At 45.0% G+C, this 20,655-nt stretch overlaps 1 protein-coding gene across 1 annotated transcript in view; it reads right to left on the bottom strand.

Annotated features, from left to right (window-relative positions):
* Window positions 1–560: 560 nt before the first annotated feature.
* The window catches only part of bfsp1 (beaded filament structural protein 1), a 38,233-nt gene continuing 18,138 nt past the window's right edge, over window positions 561–20,655 (bottom strand). The window contains exons 4-8 of the mRNA XM_085977749.1: window positions 12,065–12,154; window positions 11,811–11,915; window positions 6,421–6,678; window positions 3,663–3,774; window positions 561–2,063 (exon numbers count right to left, since the gene is read on the bottom strand). Coding sequence (XP_085833875.1) covers window positions 1,039–2,063; window positions 3,663–3,774; window positions 6,421–6,678; window positions 11,811–11,915; window positions 12,065–12,154 — 1,590 coding nt within the window. The 3' untranslated portion in view covers window positions 561–1,038. The remainder of the gene's footprint in view (window positions 2,064–3,662; window positions 3,775–6,420; window positions 6,679–11,810; window positions 11,916–12,064; window positions 12,155–20,655) is intronic.

Genomic DNA, 20,655 nt, shown 5'->3' with positions numbered 1-20,655 from the left:
GAACTAGCTACCCCTTCCTGGTCTGGCCTAAGCGTGACTCCAGTTCCAGTTGACCCTTAAGCCACTCAGTTGTCTCTAAACCAGGGATGGGCAATAAATGCTCCTTGCCAGTGTTGCCCAGAGAACAAATAAAAAACGATAAAGGTAATTGTAAATAATGTAATTTTAGGATTGCATTCATTAACCCCAGTATATTAAATATAGAAACATCCACTCTTAATTTGAAGTTGCTTAGTTCAAATTATCAGTTCATTTGATTTGAAGTTATGCACAAAAAAATCCACTTGTGCTCTTAATTAAAAATTAATAATTTAAACTACTGAATAATTGGATTTTTTATAAGAAAAATGATTTTGACATAATAGGAGTCGACTGTGCATGAGTTCTGGTTCCAGGACACCAATAAATCATCATTTATTTAAGAGTAATCCAGAGGATTTCATCATAGACAACGTGAGCTGCTTTACTTAGCAGGAATATAGAAAACATTGGTGCAGATAAACCTCAACCAGTTGTCTTTATTACAGTTTTCTTTACAAAGCAAAAATATTGATCACTGGAAGATATTCAATCAGAGTATATGAATCACATAAACAAATTAAGCTTTCTTAAATTGTTCTACTTATCATCACACGCTTGTCCAATAAAATTAAACCCTTTCATTATTTTTAAAGATTCCCTAGAAAAGTTCTGTCAATGTAAATCCATTTTGTTTTCTATTAAAACCTTGATGTGAACTCTAATTGCTATAGAAGCTAAACTTGAATCACGACATGAAACAAGGCTGTTAGCAGAAATTAAGCTGTGTGACCTATATTGTCTCCATATATCCTACGTTAATGCTTTCAAAAATGCTCAGCCATTTTCATAAATAACACATAAGTTGTTAAACGCTAATCTACAGTTTGATTTTGGTATTCATTTAATTTCTCGAAAATGATTAAAAGTTCACTGTAAGTGCACGCTGTTGTGATATTTTAGTTTTTTAATCTGAGATGCAAATTACATTTTTTTAATGTATATATGGAAGCCAGTAATTTAGGACCTCTTTGCTCTCATTTCCTGGCTTGTCTTTTCCACTGTGGTCTCCACAATTGTGGAAGTTTCTTCATAACCTTGCAGTTTGTTGTCTGTAAATGTCTCAACAGCTTCAACCATTTCTATCTTTTCATAGTACCTATACATTGGCTCCTCTGGGGGTTTATTATCTGATGGCGGTGGCTGTGTTGGTGTGATTATCCTGCCTCTGTCCTCATCACCTTTCTGTTTATCTCGACAGGGAGCTCCTTTAGACGCCAATTTGTCAGGAGCATTTGAATCAGGGTATGGCCTAGATGGACCACTAAAAGGCGTTGGCTTATAATCTGAGACTTGTGAAGGTTCTGGCAGTGATGAGGCAGGAGGTGCAGGTGGTATCAATGGTGATGGTGTGGGTCTTTTGGGTTCTCCGTTAGCACCTGATTTTATACCATCTTGCTTTTTATCTCCAGACTTGTCTTTGTCTTTCTCTCCCCCTCCATTGCCATTTCCATTGTGTTTTAAAGGCTTGGGCTTACTTGGTTGTGGATGAGAGTCCTTATCACCTGGATAGTGTTCATCATCAAAAGTAACTGTTACTTGACTTCTTGAGGGAATTGATGTAGAGAAGAAAGGATCCATATAACCGGCTTCACCTGTAACTAGCACATAATGCCCTTTTGTGTAGAACTCTGCTACAGGTAGTTCTGGTCTGTGTCTTCTCATTCTATCTCTCACCATATTACACAAAGCATCATAAATCCTACTTATCTGTGCTCCATCTGGTACATCATCTGGTCTTGTATCCTGTTCTTCCTCTTCAGAATCAAACTCTCCCTCATCTTCTTCCTCTTCCTCATCTTCATCCTGGACACTGATTTTTCTGCCTTCACTCATTTCTGAAGGTTTTTTCGTGCATTCTTGGTCAGCTCCATTGTCACCTGTGGCATCTGAAGATGCAACATTGCTTTTCTTTGCTACTTTCCTGGAAAGCCCTTTCTGACGGGATTTAATACTTGTGCTATACTGCATGGCCAAAGAGATATCTAAAAAGAGAATACAATATTTTACTGATGGATACGCTGAGGACTTATTTTATCAATTCTTGAGTAACATCAGAGGAAACATTTTAAAAAACAAATTATAATAGAACCATTGACACCGAGACACTTATTAAAAAATCTCTATTCTAAAATGGTTTCAAAGCCAATCTTCAGTGTGTTTACTGATTAACAGTGTCATAAAGGAAGAAAGAGAGGTAGCGAGGCAAAGAGGTTTAGGGAGGGAATTCCAGAGCCTAGGGCCTATATAGCTGAAGGCACGACCACCAATGGTGGATCGAAGGAAGTGGGGGACGCACAAGAGGCCAGAGTGGGAGGAACGGAGAGATCTCGGAGAGTTGTAGGGCTGAAGGGGCGAGGCCATGGAGGTGTATGAACATACGGAAAGAATTTTAAAATTGAGGCATTGTGGACCGGGAGCCAATGTAGGGTGGCAAGCACAGGGGGTGATGGGTGAACGGGACTTGGTGAGAGTTAGGATATGGACACGCATGAGCTCACAGTACTTTTGTGGGTAGGCCCATGATAAAACCTTCCCTACCCCCGCCAGACAAATGGGCAGTCATATCAGCATATCATATAAATGAGGAAAATATTTATATTTAAGCCCATGGCAACACTGGGTGCCAGGGAGCCAATGAGCTCTTGGTATCCAGCTAAGTTAGGGGACAAGTGGGGAATTCTCACGTTCCCAGGTCAGTTTTGCAATAGAATCGATTGCAGAGTGATATCATTGCTTACACTGGGGGAAGAAGGGAGGAGCAGGTTTGCAACATTTTCGGTGTCTGTCCGAGACAGGGTAAGGGCCTCCACACCGCCCCCAACCCCGAGAATCAGAAATGATGTGGGCGTGCACAAGGTACATAAAATAGCCTGACCCTGGAATTTCCAATGGCACCAGGGTCTTCCATAATGGGAAGATAGATCCTCTGCTCCACCTTCGATCCACCTTTCCACTGCGCCCCCCCCCCCCGGCCCCCCTGGAATTTCAACGCAGTGCTGTCCAGTTATGAATCTATTGATTGCTTTAGTATCTCTTCAAGTCCCAAGAACAGTATTTTTTTAAATGTCGACCTCTACCACCTAGAAGGACAAGGGCAGCAGGTGCATGGGTCCAAGTTCCCCTCCAAGTCACACACCATCCTGACTTGGACACATATCGCCATTCCTTCATCGTTGCTGGGTCAAAATCCTGGAAATCCCTACCTAACAACACTGTGGGAGTACCTTCACCACACGGACTGCAGCGGTTCAAGAAGGCGGCTCACCACCACCTTCTCAAGGGCAACTAGACATGGGGCAATAAATGCTGGCCTTTCCAGTGACACACACATCCCATGAATGAGTTTAAAAAAGTGTCTCCTCTTGCTGAATTTATACAAAGTTAAATCTGTTTTGAAAATCATCCAAAGGTGTAAACATTGTTTAGGAATCTTTTCAAAATTATGGAAGCTTTTGTCTGCAGCCTACAGTTTCAAAAATTATTACAGAATAATTCCAGCTTGCACCACTATTAAAATGAAATAAAAGTTGTTGCAGAGCTCCGAAGACATTAAAGACACGTTGTTTTAATTTGTGTCTTACCTTTGCTCTCAGGTGCGACTTGTGTGTACTCATATCGATCACTTGTGGACAAAGGGGCGGTTTGTGCCTCAATTGGGATAGATCTGAAAAATGAAAATCGTCTGTTTTGCTGCTGAATAATAATTAATATTTCATAGATCTTTTTAACATGCAGCTGGAAAGTCCCAATGAAAATCCCGTTCCATCAAATAACTCGACAAATGGCTGACCCCAATACCAGATGGGTGGTAGCTTCTGATACAGTTACTCATGAACAGTCCTGCTCCACTGCAGCTTCCCTCACTTTCAATCTCGAGACCCCACAGCTGGTCCAATGTTCAACACCTTGGGATATTTTACTACTTTAAAGACGCTATATATTGAGGTTGTTGTTAAAAGGTGAGGGAGGCAATCATGGAGGGGCGCAGGTGAAGATTTGCCTGTTTTGGGAGCGGCTTGCAGTGGTCCCTTTAAGGGCTGCTGGTTCGCCCGGTCAATGGCTAGTACCAATGCATGCGCAGTGCAAACTCCACGCATCAGTACCTCGAAAAATGCATTGGGGTCCTTCAACTGGATAGAACCCCAATCTGATATTACAAGCGGGCTCTTGCCTGAAGCAGGCGGGCACACTGGAGCTGGATCAAGAGGCAGAAGAGGTCTAGTTTTTTTTTAAATCAGTTTCTTTGTGGGCCAGCAGGTGCAGGAGCACTCAAAAAAAACTTACAGTGAAGCTGCTATAATGATTAATATTTCAATATGAATATTATCACTTTAAGACCCATAGCACACTGCAGTCACCATTTGTCATAGATACATATACATATAACAAAAGGAGTTGATAGGGTTGGGTTGGCAGGGTGGCAATGTGTGTTGGTATGATAGCGCCCGGTGCCAGATTGGGAATCCTCGATGCTTTAGTTGCCACCCAGCTTAGTTTGGCTTCAGAATTTACCAGCCAGGTGTGGCAAGCACAGTTGGATGGGAGAGTCATGCCTGAGTGGACTTTGGGTGTCTCCTGGCAGTTTTAGCTATAGTAAGGCAATGGTAGAGGTCTAAGAACAGGTGAAGTGTACCACCCGCACAGCTCCAGCATTAGGTCAGTTAAGTGAAGAATAAGGGATGAAAGTATAAAAAATAGACTTGCATTTACATATTGCCTCAGGATGCGCCAAAGTGCTTTGCAGCAAATTAAGTACTTTGTGAAGTGTACTCACTGCTGTAATGTGGGAAACATGGCAGCCAATTGCGCACAGCAAGCTCCCTCAAACAGCAATGTGATAATGACCAGTCAATCTGTTTTTGTGATGTTGATTGAGGGATAAATATTGGCTAGGGATAACCCCCCTGCTCTTCTTTGAAATAGTGCCATGGGATGCTTTACATGCACCTAAGAGAGCAGATGGGGCTGGGTTTAATGCCTCATCTGAAAGACGACATATCCAATATTGTGGCACTCCCTCAGTACTGCACTGGAGGGGGGAATTTTGCCAGCCCTGGGGAGGCGGGTATGGAGGCGGGACTGCTGGCAAAATGGCAGAAACTGGGAGCGGGTACCGAAGCCTCCATGCCGCCTTCCCGGGAGGCGGGTCCCCGAGTCGCGCAGGGACCCGTCTCCTCGAAGCAGGAAGGGGATTACAGCCAATTAACTGCCTGTTAACAGGTAGTTAACAGGCAGTTTTGAGGCTTATCCCCATTTTACCCCTGCAAGTGCGGGCTTCCCGATGGCTGCGAACCTCGCCAGGGTCAACGAGGTGAGCAGTGGGTCTACGGGGGTGAGAGGGATCGAAAAGTCCGCTGTGAAGGTGAGTCATGGGTGCAAGTGTGGAGAGGTAAGTATGAGAGGTGAGTGTAAAGTGTTGGAAAAAGTTTACTTAGCTTTGTTGCTTTCTGCAGGCTTCAACCCTTGGCGATCCGGAGGTGCCTCATCTCAACGGCAGAGATGACAGAATGGCTGCTGCATTCTCAGATGCAGCAGCCATCTGATTTCTGCTGAGGAAAGAGGTTTTGGTGAGTCTTTGTGCAAGGGCTCACCATAGATCAGAAATTGTCAGTGTTTGACAGCTTCTCTAAGCTGTCAAACGCTGACAATTCATCTGTCAAAAGTTTTTGGCAGATGAAACGTCATACGCTGACATCCTCTGTCACCGGCTTTCCCTTAATTGGCCGGCTAAGCCTGCAGGGCGGGCTTAACAAGGTCAATCAAGGGAAAATTGCGTGGGTTGGCTGGACGTTGTTGCAGGCGGGACTGAAACCCGACAACCAGCAGTCTCGCCCCCAACGCGTCCCCATTGATAAAATCCAGCCCGGAGTGTCAGCCTAGATTTTTGTGCTCAAGTCTCTGGTGTGGGACTTGAACGCCACAACCTTCTAGGACTCAGAGGTGAAAGTGCCACCAACTGAGCCATGGCTGACATTTGACATATACATACCCCTGGAAAAATACAGGATCCACAGATTCTGCTTGTATTGGAAATATAAATAATTATGCTTAAAGTACCTTTCAAACTCTAAGGGGTTGATTATAAACTGTTTAAGATTTGACAATGTCATTCGACGATATCATGTGAATCCCTTGTATGGGATTATTTGCAGGTGTCTTGCCTCTATTGATAAAGGCAAAGATTATTGCATAGTTACATTTTCCAGCAGATAATAGTTTATACTTCTGCCCAAATAATTTCAAAAGGTTTATGTGGAACAAAAACTGAGTGTTATACCTTATTGCACAACAATCCTAATGCAGTAGTGAAATTACTAATAATAATAGCTAATTATGGACCATTGAAAAGGCGAGACATAATAACCCTGTGATGCACCTGTAATCTTCATTGGCAATAAAGCTCTTGTAGTTCTCCAATTCATTTTCCAGTGATTGTTGGTACATAATAACTCGTCGACACACATTGGCACACTTTTCCAAGTTTTTCTCAGCTTCTTCCATCTTTTTCTTCAATTCTTCCATTTGTTCACTGTATAACTGCATCTGATCCAGGTAATTCTGCTGCACACTCTTGATTGTCTGGTCCAGTGTTGCCGTCTTTTAACACAATGATATGAAAATAAGCTTCATAAGTATTTATTGTACAATACAAGATTATTTAATTTAATACATTGGTAGTATAATGTTCCTTACTCGAGTGTCAGCTTAACTCAATGGTAGCAATCTCACTTCCGTCAGAAGATTGTGAGTTTGAGCCCCGCACCAGAGACTTGAGCACATAAAGAAAGACATGCAATTATAAAATGCCTTTCACAACCTCATTTGTCCCAATGTGCTTTACAGCCAATTAAATACTTTTGAAGTGTAGTCACTGTTGTAATGTAGGAATCTAGGCAGGCACTCCATTTCAGTACTATCAGAGGTCCTGCTTTTTGGATGAGACGTTAAACCGAGGCTCCGTCTGCCCCCTTCAGTGGACAGAAAAGATTCCATGGCGCTTCTCGGCGAAAGGCAGGAGAGTTCTCTCAGTCTCTTGGCCAATATTTATCCCTCAGCAAAAACAAACACCAAACAGATTATCTGGTCATTTATCTCAATGCTGTTTGTGGGAGCTTGCTGTGCGCAAATGGCTGCCACATTTCCTAAATTACAACAGTGACCACACTTCAACAATACTTCATTGGCTGTGAAGCGCATTGGGATATCCTGAGGCCGTGAAAAGTGCTATAGAAATGCAAGTCTTTCTTAAATGATGATAAATATATTTACCTGAAGGTAGTAATTACATAACTGGCAACATTGGACAGCAGGAGGTAGGGCTCATTGAATGGAAAAGCCACTATATTGCTAACACCCTCATGAAGCAAAATCAGCGGTTCACCATCCCCAAGTGCAAAAAGTGTGAAATGTTGACCTGAATCCAGAAATATATAAGAGCACCACAAACTAAAAGAATGTAAAATGTGGAGTTGAGGAAGAAGATCAGCCATGATGTTATTGAATGGCAGAGCAGGCTCGAAGGGCCAAATGGCCAACTCCTGCTCCGACTTCTTATGTTCTGAACAAAACATTATCAAATGATGATTTACTTCTGGTTTTAATTGACTACAATGATCATTAGCTATTTCCCTTCCAATGTTCCCTGTAATTTTGTATGGTGCCGTGCGACCCCTTTGGGGCTGCACAGGCCATTCAACATACCGCGCATGCATGGTTTTCTCATTGAAAAGCTGGCTGCGCAGGGTCTCTGGTGCGCTGCACGGCCATGCGGTGGTGCAGCTTACAGGGAACATTGTTCCCTTCATGAATGCACACCAGCAACTCACCATCATAAGTGCAATAGCCTACCTGTGGAAGGAACAAATTATTTAGGATCAGTGATGATGGCGGGGTGCAAAACAACATACAACATTTTAGACCAGTAGGTCATTTTTCCCACTTAGCAAGTTCCTTCCACAGACTATGTACAGTCTATGCCATCATAGTCTTCACCCCAACTTTATACCCTCGAGCAAAGATTCTACAAAATTCCTCTTTGCTCCCCTCCTCAGTCAAGAATATTGGGCTGGGGGGCCAATCGTCACAACCCATGCCTACTGCCATGAGATTTCCCCCCTTACCCTGGTGCACAGCAGTACACCATCTGGTCCCAGGCCGCTCTGCCACAGGCAAGCCATGGCAGGGAGGCAGAGCCCAGGAACCTGTCTGATTTGCCTCCTTTCTGCCACTGTTGACACCGACCCCAGGGACCGCCATCAGCGAGGTGGCAGTAAAGCATTGGACTGCAACACAAGTCCTGTTATTTCATTGATCAGCGAGATTGTGCTTAGGAGTGGCCATATCTCCCTCTGCTCCCCATTTTCTAACTCCCACCAAGTCCCATTCACCCATCACATCCTGTGCTCACTGACCTACATTGGTTCATGGTCTGGCAACGCCTCAATTTTAAAATACTCATCTTTGTTTTCAAATTATCTCCATGGCCTTGCCCCTCCCTATCTTTGTAATCTCCTCCAGCCTCACAACCCTCCGAGATCTCGGCGCTCCTCCAATTATGGTCTCCTGCGCATCCCCGATTTTGATTGCTCCGCAGTTGGTGGCCGTGCCTTCAACTGCCAAGGTCCTAAGCATGGAATTTGCTCCCTAAACCTCTCCGCTTCTCTATCTCCTCCTTTAGGACACTCCTTAAAACCTACCTCTTTGACCAAGTTATTGGTCACCTGTCCTAATATCTCCTTATGCGACTTGGTGTCAAATTTTGTTTGAAAGCGCACCTCTGAAGCGCCTTGAGACGTTTTGCTACATTAAAGGCACTATATAAATGCAAGTTGTTACTGTTGTTGCACAACGGCCCCAAACCCTCAATTCTTGAAGGCCCCCGAATGAAAAATGGCTCTAGGGTGCTCTGCTCCTTTAACGTTTGTGAATGATATATTTGAGCTATTGGCGGGGGAGGCTTCCCGCCCAGCTCACTACAACAAGCACCACACTATCAGCTCCCTGGGGACCCAGACCGCAGTACACTTGCATCTGCCCAGACAAGCTGGCCAAGGGACAATGGCAATGACCAAATACACCAGCTCCAAGTATCGCTCTGCTACTAAAACAAAAACACAAATGTACGAAAACGATGGACACGGAAAGACCAGCTGTCCATCGCACTGTCCATCAGGCCACTTGTGAGGTTGGAGTGGTGGGCTGAAGTCCTGCCTTGATCCCGCATTTCTATGGTTAAACTCATAGAGCAACTTCTTCACTATTGACTGGAGAAGCTGGGATTGTTCTCTTTGGAGCAGAAAAGGTTAAGGGGAGAAAAAAAAGAAAGACTTACATTTATATAGCGCCTTTCACAACCTCAGCATGTCGCAAAGAGCTTTACAGGCAAAGAAGTACTTTTGAAGTGTAGTCACTGTTGTACTGTAGGAAACGCAGCAGCCAATTTGTGCACAGCAAGCTCCCACAAACAGTAATATTGATTGAGGGATAAATATTGGCCAGGGCACCCAGGATAACTCCCCTGCTCTTCTTTGAAATAGTGCCATGGGATCTTTTACGTCCACCCGAGAGAGCAGACAGGGCACCTCCAAGAATCCAGCACTCCCTCAGCACTGCACTGGAGTGTCAACCCAGATTTTTCTGCTCAAGCCTCCTGGAAGTGGAATGTGAACCCATAACCTTCTGAGTCAGAGGCAAGAATGCTACCCACTGAGCCACAGCTGACACTAAGATTTCATAGAAGTATCCAAAATCATGAAGGGTTTTGATAGAATAAACAAGGAGTAACTGTTTCCAGTGGCAGAAGGGTCGGTAACCAGAGGACACAGATTTAAGTTGATTGACAAAAGAACCAGAGGTGACATGAGGAAACATTTTTTTTTACACACTGAGTTGTTGTGATCTGGAATGCTCTGTCTGAAAGGGCGGTGGAAGCAGATTCAATAATAACTTTCAAAAGGGAATTGGATAAGAACTTGAAGGGGAAAAATTGCAGGGCTATGTGGAAAGGGTAGGGGTTTGGGACTAATTGGACAGCTCTTTAAAAGGGCCAGCACTGGCACAGTGGGTCGAATGGCCTCCTCCTGTGCTATACCATTCTATGATATTTTCCAGCGCTAACCCGCCCCAATGGAAAATCAGCCCAGTACTTCTTTAGCAATGTTGGAGTATTGCATAAAATATGTCAATACATCAGCAGAACCCATTTGGAGGATTTGATGGGCAATCCCAATCCCAGCTAATCACTTTTATGCTATTCATAATGCATGCTGCTACCATTAGGCACAGGAGCTGGACTTTAAATAACAAGGGTGTATTAGGGTGACATTTACATTACTATAAACTGAAATCCAGATGCTGCTATCTGACAGAAAATGCATTTAATCTTTAATGCTGCTTTTGTTTCACATATAAAGAGGTTTTTTTCCCTCTCATAATAAAATAAACTGAAATGGTGCCCAGACCAAACTGATGCGTAGATGATGCTACTGCATTCTGACAGGCCCAAGAGACTTTAACTACATATCTTGTGTATCTATTAATCCTTGTATACAGTCTACAAGTCAACGGTCTATCCACAGAGTAGAGGCTGATATAATTTGACAATATGATTTTAAAATATTTCAATACTGCTGTTTAATCTTTTGAGACCGATGAACATTTTGCCAGTTTAATCAACGTAGACAAGATTTAACGGGTGTTCAGTCCTGAGTTGCTTACACATATATCAGATGATACACGTGCACACGGAAGCAGATAGACAGGGACTTGGACTTGGGGGTACAGGGCACAATTTCAAAATTTGAAGTTGACACAAAACTTGGAAATGTCATAAACAGTGAGGAAGACAGTGATAGACTTCAAGAGGACATAGACAGGCTGGTGGAATGGGCGGACACATGGCAGATGAAATTCAACGCAGAAAAGTGTGAGGTGATACATTTTGGTAGGAAGGATGAGGAGAGGCCATACATACTAAATGGCATAATTGTAAAGGTGGTGCAAGAACAGAGAGACCTGGGGGTGTTTGTGCACAAGTCTTTGAAGGTGGCAGGACAGGTTAACAGAGCAGTTAATAAAGGGCTATGGGGAAAGAGCAGAGAGTGGGGCTAACTGGATTGCTCTTCGAAAGAGCCAGCACAGAATCGATGGACTGAATGGCCTCCTTCTGTGCTGCACTATTCTATAAATCTATGATTCTACTTGTAATAAAGAGGAATTAAACGGGTAAAAGCGACTTGTCATTGCACAATACTGTACGTGGGTCCAATGTTGCGCAGCGCCATCTAGTGTATGGTTTGAAAATATAACAGCATCTGTGCAGCAACAACAACAACAACTTGCATTTATATAGCGCCGTTAACGTAGTACTATGTCCCAAGGTGCTTCGCAGGAGTGTTATCAAACAAAATTTGACACAAGCCACATTAGGAGATATTAGGACAGGTTGGTCAAGGAGGTAGGTTTTAAGGAGCGTCTTAAAGGAGGAGAGAGAGGTAGGGGGGTGGAGAGGTTTAGCGAGGGAATTCCAGAACTTAGGGCCCAGGCAGCTGAAGGCACGGCCGCCAATGGTGGAGCGAGGAAAATCGGGGGATGCAGAAGAGGCCAGCATTGGAGGAGCGCAGAGATCTCGGAGGGTTGTAGGGCTCCACTCTGAACATCCAGATGTGCATTTCATTAATAGCCTAGGTTTGCAGGAAAATCTGCCGGACCTGTTTTATACACTGACTGACCTCATTCTGTCTCTGGCTCTGTAATTGACAGGGACCACTGTTGTAATCGTCCAACTGACACTTCATCGAAGACCCTCTCTTCTCAACCAACAGCTCCTCTTCTCCCTGTAACAAAAGGAACAATATCTTACAGGAGAGCTGACGTCAAATTTGCTCACACGCAACTTATTTCAAACCTGAAATTTTAGAAATGATAAATCTCAAAAAGAAGAATGCCTCTCCATGGCTTTCTCCGTTCCACTGCACTGGGTTACCTCATAGCTTAATGTGTCTGAAGATACATAGGTTGTGGGCTGCTGGGCATGCTTTAGAACGTTCATGTAGCTCTGAATTTCTGCTAGATTCTGTAGAATGAGAACAGCAGAGAAAGGTGTCAGACAATAAAACAATGATCATCTTGCAGACTTAGCCCCTCAAATTCCCAGTCTCTCACCGTAACAACAACAACAACTTGTATTTATATAGCGCCTTTAGGGCACAAAATAAACTTTTAGCTTTTTGAAAAGTTAGCGCCCGGCGAAATCCATTGAAAAATGTTGCAAAATTCGGCATTTTCGCCCCAGGAGTGAAGCGTGGCGGTAAATGAGGTGCTGATGGTCTCAGTGGAGCGCTGCAAGGGGCGCTATTGCCAGACGCTACCCAATCTCAGCTGACTTGCGTTCAGCAATCAGCCTTCAAGCCTTGACTCGAGCTTATTTCAGCTCTTACAGGGGAGGTCATTTCAAGCTGCAGCTGCTCATTATCAGCATTGCTGCATTTGAGTGCGACCTCTCAGCGACTGAGACAGCTTTGTGCCATGGCAGCTGCAAGGGAGAGGGAGAGAGAGACGGAGAGGGCTACTTGATTCAGCGAGTTGGAATTGGATTGTTCAGCAGCTTGTCTGACAATGTCTCAGCAGAGCTATGGCCGACAAAAAGTTTCCTCAAGATGGCGCCTTTAAATCGCGCACGCGGAGACGACTCCCGACTGCAACTCGACAGCTGATGCTGTCGTTGTTAGTGCCAGGCGGTAAGTGAGGGGGCGTGGCCGAATTTTGCATCCGGGGCGCTGCCGTGATGACACCATCATCGCCGGGTGTGGCCGAGCGGGGCGGGACCTACAGGAGCGGGGCGCTAACTCTTGGCGCCGCCTCAAAAACCCAGCCCAATTTAGCACGGGGCGCTAATATTGCCGCGCCCGGGCGAAAACCCATTGCGCCCCGTTAGCTCCCCATGGAGGTGCTAACGGCAGGTGCAAAGCAGCCGAATTTCATGCCCTCAATGTAGTAAAACATGTCAAGCCGCTATCAAACAAAATTTGACACTGAGCCACATAAGGAGATATTAGGGCAGATAATGAGGTAGGCTTTAAGGAGCATCTTAAAGGAGGAAACAGAGGTAGAGAGGCAGAGAGGTTTAGGGAGGGAATTCCAGAGCTTAGAGCCTTGGCACCTGAAGCCATGGCCGCCAATGGTGGAGCGATTAAAATTGGGGATACTCAAGAGGCCAGAATTGGAGGGGCGCAGAGATCTCGTAGGGTTGTAGGGCAGGAGGAGATTACAGAGATAGGGAGGGGCGAGGCCATGGAGGGATTTGAAAATAAGCATGAAAATTTTAAAATCAAGGGGCTGCTTAACCGGGAGCCAATGTAGGTCAGCAAGCACAGGGGAGATGGGTGAACGGGACTTGGTGAGTTAGGACATGGGCAGCAAAGTTTTGGATGTCCTCTAGTTTACGGAGGGTGGAACGTGCTGGGCAGGAGTTGTTGGAATAGTCAAGTCTAGAGGTAACAAATGCATGGATGAGTCCAGTAAGACTCTGCCGTTCTCCCACCAGAGATACCACACAGGAGACCGAGAGGATCCCTGCGAAATTTCAGGGTCCTTTTTTTTCTAACCAAGAACGAAATATGATAAATTACACAAAAGCTACAGAAAGAAATTAAAATCATGAAATTAAAATGTCTTTCAAATTAACAGTTAGCCTGTTTCAATTATTTTGTTTTAATTTTATTCCATTATTTATTTTACATAGAATTACATAGAATATACAGCACAGAAACAGGACATTCGGTCCAACTAGCCTGTGCTGGAGTCTTTTCCCATTCCATCTACCTCATCTTTCAGCATATCTTTCTATTCCCTTTTCTCTCATGTACTCATCTAGTTTCCTTTTGAAAGTGTCTAAACTATTTGCCTGAACCACTTCCATGTGGTAGCGAGTTCCACATTCTATGCACAATGCGTCAAGAAATTTCTCCTTAATTCCCTATTGGATTTGGGTATATTACCATTATCTTGCCCCACAAATAGCCCCCCTTTCCCCACAAACCCACGCCGCCCTTCTCAATCAGAGATCAGAATGGTTTAGCTTGATGGGTGGCATCAATTTCATTTTTTTTAACCTCCCAATCAGAAAGTACAGTTGAAAAAAGGAAGACTTGCTTTTCTATAGCGTCTTTCTTGACCTCAGGACATCCCAAACGCTTCACACCCAATAAATACTTTTGAAGTGTAGTCACAATTGTAATGTTGGAAATGTGGCAGCCAATTTGCACACAGCAAGCTCCCACAAACAGCAATGTGATAATGACCAGATAATCTGTTTTTGTGATGTTGTTTGAAGGATAAATATTGACTAGGACACCGGGGATATCTTCCCCTGCTGTTCTTCGAAATAGTGCCGTGAGATCTTTTACGTTCACCTGAGAGAGCAAACGGGACCTCGATTTAACATCTCGTCTGAAAGACGGCACCTCCGACAGTGCAGAATTCCCTCAGTACTGCACTGGAGTGTAAGCCTAGATTTTTGTGCTCAAATCTCTGGAGTGGGACTTTGAGCGATACAGAAAGCAGCTGCACCATATTCATGCTGCCCTCCTGGCAGTTTTTTCCCTCTCCTTTTATTATAGTGTTGCAAATATCTAACATGGAGTTATTAAAAAAAACGATCTGGCCACTTTGAGTTAATAGCAGGGGATGGAGCATCTGCTGAATCACTGTCAGCTCCCTACTGACAGATTCTATCACTGACATCCATCAAACACACGCCAGAGCTCCCCTGATCTAGCCTAAAATCTCAAGTTTCCATAATTATGCAGCTCACGTCAATGCAGGCAGCATTTATTCTATCATTTAGGCAGAGTTTTAATTAAAAAAAGAATGGTAGGCAGGGAAGAAGTACTTTGTAATGTATTTCCTCACAGAATGAGCTTCCCCGTTGAAGTACACCATGATTTAATTCTATGTGCGGCAGTCTTATTCCTGTTGTGAATAAAAACTGTAATGGGCAAATATAAACTACCCGTTTATATTGGATTGGAGCAGAGCATCAGCATCAGTCCTTTAGGACTGTGCTGCTCACAAGTTGCAAGGTTCTCCTCACTGGTGAAATTTAAATAAATATTTCACACTTGCTCATTTCAAATAACTTTTATTTGTTTATTTATGCAGTAGTCAAAAAAACTGTCACAAATTCTGAATCAAGTGGAGCCTCAGGCAAACATTTGAAAGATTTGTCATTTTACAACTATACAGAGCTTTTAATCTAAGCAGAGCTATCCAGTTAGTCCCGCTCTCCCGCTCTTTCCCCATAGCCCTGCAATTTTTTCTTATTCAATTATTTATCCAAATCCCTTTTGAAGGCTACTATTGAATCTGTATCCAAATCCTAACCACTCGTTACGCAAAAAAGTTTTTCCTCATGTCGCCTTTGGTTCTTTTGCCAATCACCTTAAATCTGTGCCCTCTTGCTATCAACCCTTCAGCCATTGGAAACAGCTTCTCTTTATTTACTCAATCTAAACCCTTCATGATTTTAAACATCTCTGTCAAATATCCTCTTAGCCTTCTCTGCTCTAAGTAGAACAACCCCAGCTTCTCTAGTCTGTCCACGTAACTGTAATCCTTCACCGCTGGAACGATTCCAGTAAATCTGTTCTGTACCCTCTCCAAAGCCTTCACATCTTTCCAAAAGTGTGGTGCTCAGAATTCGACACAATACTCCAGCTGGGGCCGAAGTAGTGCTTTATATAGGTTTAACCTCCTGGCTTTTGTAAGCTATGCCTCTATTTATACACTTCCTGTGTCCCTGACGACCACGTGTGCGGGAAGTGTGTCATAGAAACATAGAAACATAGAAGATAGGAGCAGGAGTAGGCCATTCGGCCCCTCGAGCCTGCTCCGCCATTCAATGAGATCATGGCTGATCATCCAAATTCAGTACCCTGTCCCTGCCTTCTCCCCATATCCCTTGATCCCTTCAGCCTCAAGAAATATATCCAACTCTTTCTTGAATATATTTAATGAACTGGCCTCCACTGCCCTCTGTGGCAGAGAATTCCATAGGTTCACCACTCTCTGGGTGAAGAAATTCCTCCTCATTTCAGTCCTAAATGGCTTACCCCTTATCCTTAGACTATGACCCCTCATTCTGGACTCCCCGGCCATCAGAAACATCGGCCTAGAAATTCGGTAGGCTTAGCGCCGCATTTGAGGCGCTAGAGGGCCTAGCGCCGGAGTTATGGCCAGTTGAGAAATTCCCTGGGGCCCTAAATCGGCGTTGCACCGGTAGCGCTGCGCCGGCACCGATGACGTCATCGGTGTGCGCAGCGTCCCGGTTGCCGTGGTAACCCGGCCCCAAGCCGAAATTCAGTTGCGCCCGCCTCGCCCGTGGCAGGCGCAACTAAGACTCTGGCAACAGAGTCTTCCCCCAGTGTGCGCCGGCGCATAAAGGTGGAGCGGCGGCCGGCCGCGTTCCCGGCGGCCGCCTGCCCGCACCTCCCTTCCCGGACTCCTGCATTCCGCCCCCCGCGGCCCTGATCAGTGTCTCATGCGAGCCCGGCACTTCCCCGAGGTGCCGGGCTCAGATGTCGGGTCAATCCGCCGGACAGTTGTCGGCTGCAGGCAGCTCCTCCTTAACAGGAGGAGGAGGCCTGCAGTTCCCCCGCCTGCCGCACCGCATCGGGTGCCGCAGCGGGGGATTAGCGCCGGGAAACCCAAGTTCACGCCCGTTTTGAGGCGCTAAAGGAGGGTTTTAGCGCCCGCTGCCGTCTGGGCCCGGCGCACCCGAATTTTCGTCGCGCGCTGCCGCATTACCGCTGGCGCAAACTTTCTGGCGCTACAGCCCTGGCAAGACCAAAACCCAATTTCTAGGCCATCCTCTCTGCATCTAGTCTGTCCAGACCTGACAGAATTTTATAGGTTTCAATGAGATCCCCTCTTAATCTTCTAAACTCCAGTGAGTATAAGCCCAATTGACACAATCTCTCCTCGTACATCATTCCTGCCATCCCAGGTATCAGCCTGGTGAATCTTCGCTGCACTCCCTCCATGGCAAGAACGTCCTTCCTCAGATAAGGTGACCAAAATTGCACACAATACTCAAGGTGCGGTCTCACCAAGGCCCTGTACAACTGCAGCAAGACATCCTTGTTCTTGTACTCGAACCCTCTTGCTACGAAGGCCCACATACCATTTGCCTTCTTAACCGCCTGCTGCACCTGCATGCTTACCTTCAGCGACTGGTGCACAAGAACACCCAGGTCTCTTTGCACTTCCCCTTCTCCCAATCTATTGCCATTCAAATAATAATCTGCCTTCCTGTTTTTGCCACCAAAGTGGATAACCTCACATTTATCCACATTATAGTGCATTTGCCATGTTTCTGCCCAATCACCCAACCTGTCCAAATCGTACTGGAGTTTCACGACATCCTCCTCACAGCACACACGCCCACCCAGCTTTGTGTCGTCTGCAAATTTGGAGATATTACATCCAATTCCCTCGTCCAGATCATTAATATATATTGTGAACAGCTGGGGTCCTAGGACCGATCCTTGCGGTACCCCACTAGTCACAGCCTGCCACTCGGAAAACGACCCGTTTATTCCAACTCTTTGCTTTCTGTCCGCCAACCAGTTCTCTATCCAAGTCAATACCTTGCCCCCAATCCCATGTGCCTTAATTTTGCACGCTAACCTCTTATGCGGGACCTTATCGAAAGCCTTCTGAAATTCCAAATACACCACATGCACTGGTTCTCCCTTATCTATTTTACCAGTTACATCCTCAAAAAATTCCAGTAGATTAGTCAAGCATGATTTACTTTTTGTAAATCCATGTTGACTTTGTCCGATCCTGTCACTGCTTTCCAAGTGCTCTGCTGTTACATCTTTTATAATGGACTCTAGCATTTTCCCCACTACCGATGTCAGGCTTACCGGTCTATAATTCCCCGCTTTTTCTCTGCCACCTTTTTTGAATAGTGGGGTAACATTAGCTACCCTCCAATCCATGGGTACTGTTCCAGAGTCTATCGAGTTCTGGAAGATGACCAGCAACGCATCTACTATTTCTAGGGCCACTTCCTTAAGTACCCTGGGATGTAGATTATCAGGCCCTGGGAATTTATCGGCCTTCAGTCCCATCAATTTTCCTAACACCATTTCCCTACAAATACTGATTTCTTTCAGTTCCACCCTTTCATCAGACCCTATGTTCCACGGTATTTCTAGGAGGTTATTTAGTCCTCCTTTGTGAAGACAGAACCAAAATATGTATTTAGTTGGTCTGCCATTTCTTTGCTCCCCATTATAAATTCCCCTGATTCTGACTGCAAGGGACCTACGCTTGACTTAACCAATCTTTTTCTCTTTACATATCTATAAAAGCTTTTACAGTCAGTTTTTATGTTCCCTGAAAGCTTACTCTCATATTCTATTTTCCTCCTCTTAATTAATCCCTTTGTCCTCCTTTGTTGAATCCTAAACTGCTCCCAATCCTCAGGATTATTGCATTTTTGGCCAATTTGTATGTCCACTCCTTGGATCTTATGCTATCCCTAATTTCCCTTGTTAGCCACGGTTGAGTCACCTTTTTTGTTTTATTTTTATGCCAAACTGGGATGAACAACTTCTGTAGTTCATCCATTCGGTCTTTGAATGTTTGCCATTGCCTATCCACCGTCAACCCTTTGAGTGCCATTCCCCAATCAATCCTACCCAACCCGCTCCTCAGACCATCATAGTTTCCTTTATTTAAATTGAGGACCCTAGTTTCTGAGTCAACTACTTCATTCTCTATCTTAATGAAGAATTCGATCATATTATGATCGTTCCGACCCAAGGGGCCTCGTACAACAAGATTGCTAATTAATCCTTTCTCGTTACATAATACCCAGTCTAAGATGGCCTGCTCTCTGGTTGGTTCCTCGACATATTGGTCCAGGAAACCATCCCGTAAACACTCCAGGAATTCCTCCTCCACAGTATTGCTACTAATTTGGTTAGCCCAATCTATATGTAGATTAAAGTCACCCATGATGACTGCTGTGCCCTTATTGCACGCTTCTTTAATTTCCCTTTTAATGCCACCCCCAACCTCTGCCTTACTGTTTGGAGGTCTATATACCACTCCCACTAATGTTTTTTTCCCCTTAGTATTTCTCAATTCTACCCATACAGATTCCACCTCATCAGAGCTAATATCCTTCATTACAATTGTGTTAATCCCTTCTTTAACCAGTAATGCTACCCCTCCTCCCTTTCCTTTTTGCCTATCTTTCCTGAATATCGAATACCCCTGGATGTTGAGTTCCCAGTCTTGGCCGTCCTTGAGCCACGTTTCTGTAATCCCAACCAAATCATATTCGTTTACCTCTATTTGCGCAGCCAATTCATCCATCTTATTACAAATGCTCCTCGCATTAAGACACAAAGCCTTCAGGCTTGTTTTTTTAACGCTCTTAGACCTATTAGAATTATTATTTACTGTGGCCACGTTTGATTTAAACAGTTGATTTCTCTGACTGCCACTTTTGTTTCTCTCCTTCCTATCTTTTGCTTTTATCCTTGTTTCCCTTTCCTCTGTCTCCCTATTCAGGTTCCCAACCCCCTTCCATTTTAGTTTAAACCCTCCCCCACAGCACTAGCAAACACTCCCCCTAGGACATCAGTTCCAGCCCTGCCCAGGTGCAGACTGTCCGGTTTGAACTGGTCCCACCTCCCCCAGAATCGGTTCCAATGTCCCAGGAACTTGAATCCCTCCCCCGGTACCATTCCTCTAGCCACGTATTCATCTGAAGTATCCTTCTATTTCTACTCTGACTAGCACGTGGCACTGGTAGCAATCCTGAGATTACTACCTTTGAGGTCCTGTTTTTTAATTTACCTCCTAACTCCCTATATTCCGCTTTTAGGACCTCATCCCGCTTTTTATCTATATCGTTGGTGCCTATATGCACCACGACAACTGGCTGTTCACCCTCCCCTTCCAAGATGTTCTGCAGCCGCTCGGAGACATCCTTGACCCTTGCACCAGGGAGGCAACACACCATCCTGGAGTCTCGTTTGCGGCCGCAGAAACGCCTATCTATTCCCCTTACAATTGAATCCCCTATTACTATAGCTCTACCACTCTTTTTCCCCCCATTCTGTGCAGCAGAGCCACCCCTGGTGCCAGGAAGTTGGCTGCTGCTGCCTTCCTCTGATAAGCCATCCCCCCAACAGTACTCAAAGTGGTATATCTGTTGGAGAGGGGGATGGCCACAGGGGACCCCTGCACTACCTGCCTGCGCCTAGTACTCTGCCTGTTGGTCACCCGTTCCCTTTCTTCCTGTCCAACCTCTACCTGCGGTGTGTCCAACTCCGTAAATGTGCTATTCACGATGTCCCGAGCATCGTGAACGCTCCAGTATGCATCCAATCGCAGCTCCAGCACCGCAATGCAGTATGTCAGTAGCTGCAGCTGGGTGCATTTCCTGCACACGTAGTTGTCAGGGACACAGAAAATGTCCCTGAGTTCCCACATCTCGCAGGAGGAGCAGTTCACAGGGCCGGGCTGTCCTGCCATGTCCAGCTGAAGCTACTG

The sequence above is a fragment of the Somniosus microcephalus genome, chromosome 3 (genome assembly GCF_052327205.1).
Source record: "Somniosus microcephalus isolate GS21.2 chromosome 3, FLI_Smic_1.0, whole genome shotgun sequence".
Classification (NCBI taxonomy): domain Eukaryota; kingdom Metazoa; phylum Chordata; class Chondrichthyes; order Squaliformes; family Somniosidae; genus Somniosus; species Somniosus microcephalus.
This window is presented reverse-complemented; position numbering and strand designations above follow the sequence as displayed.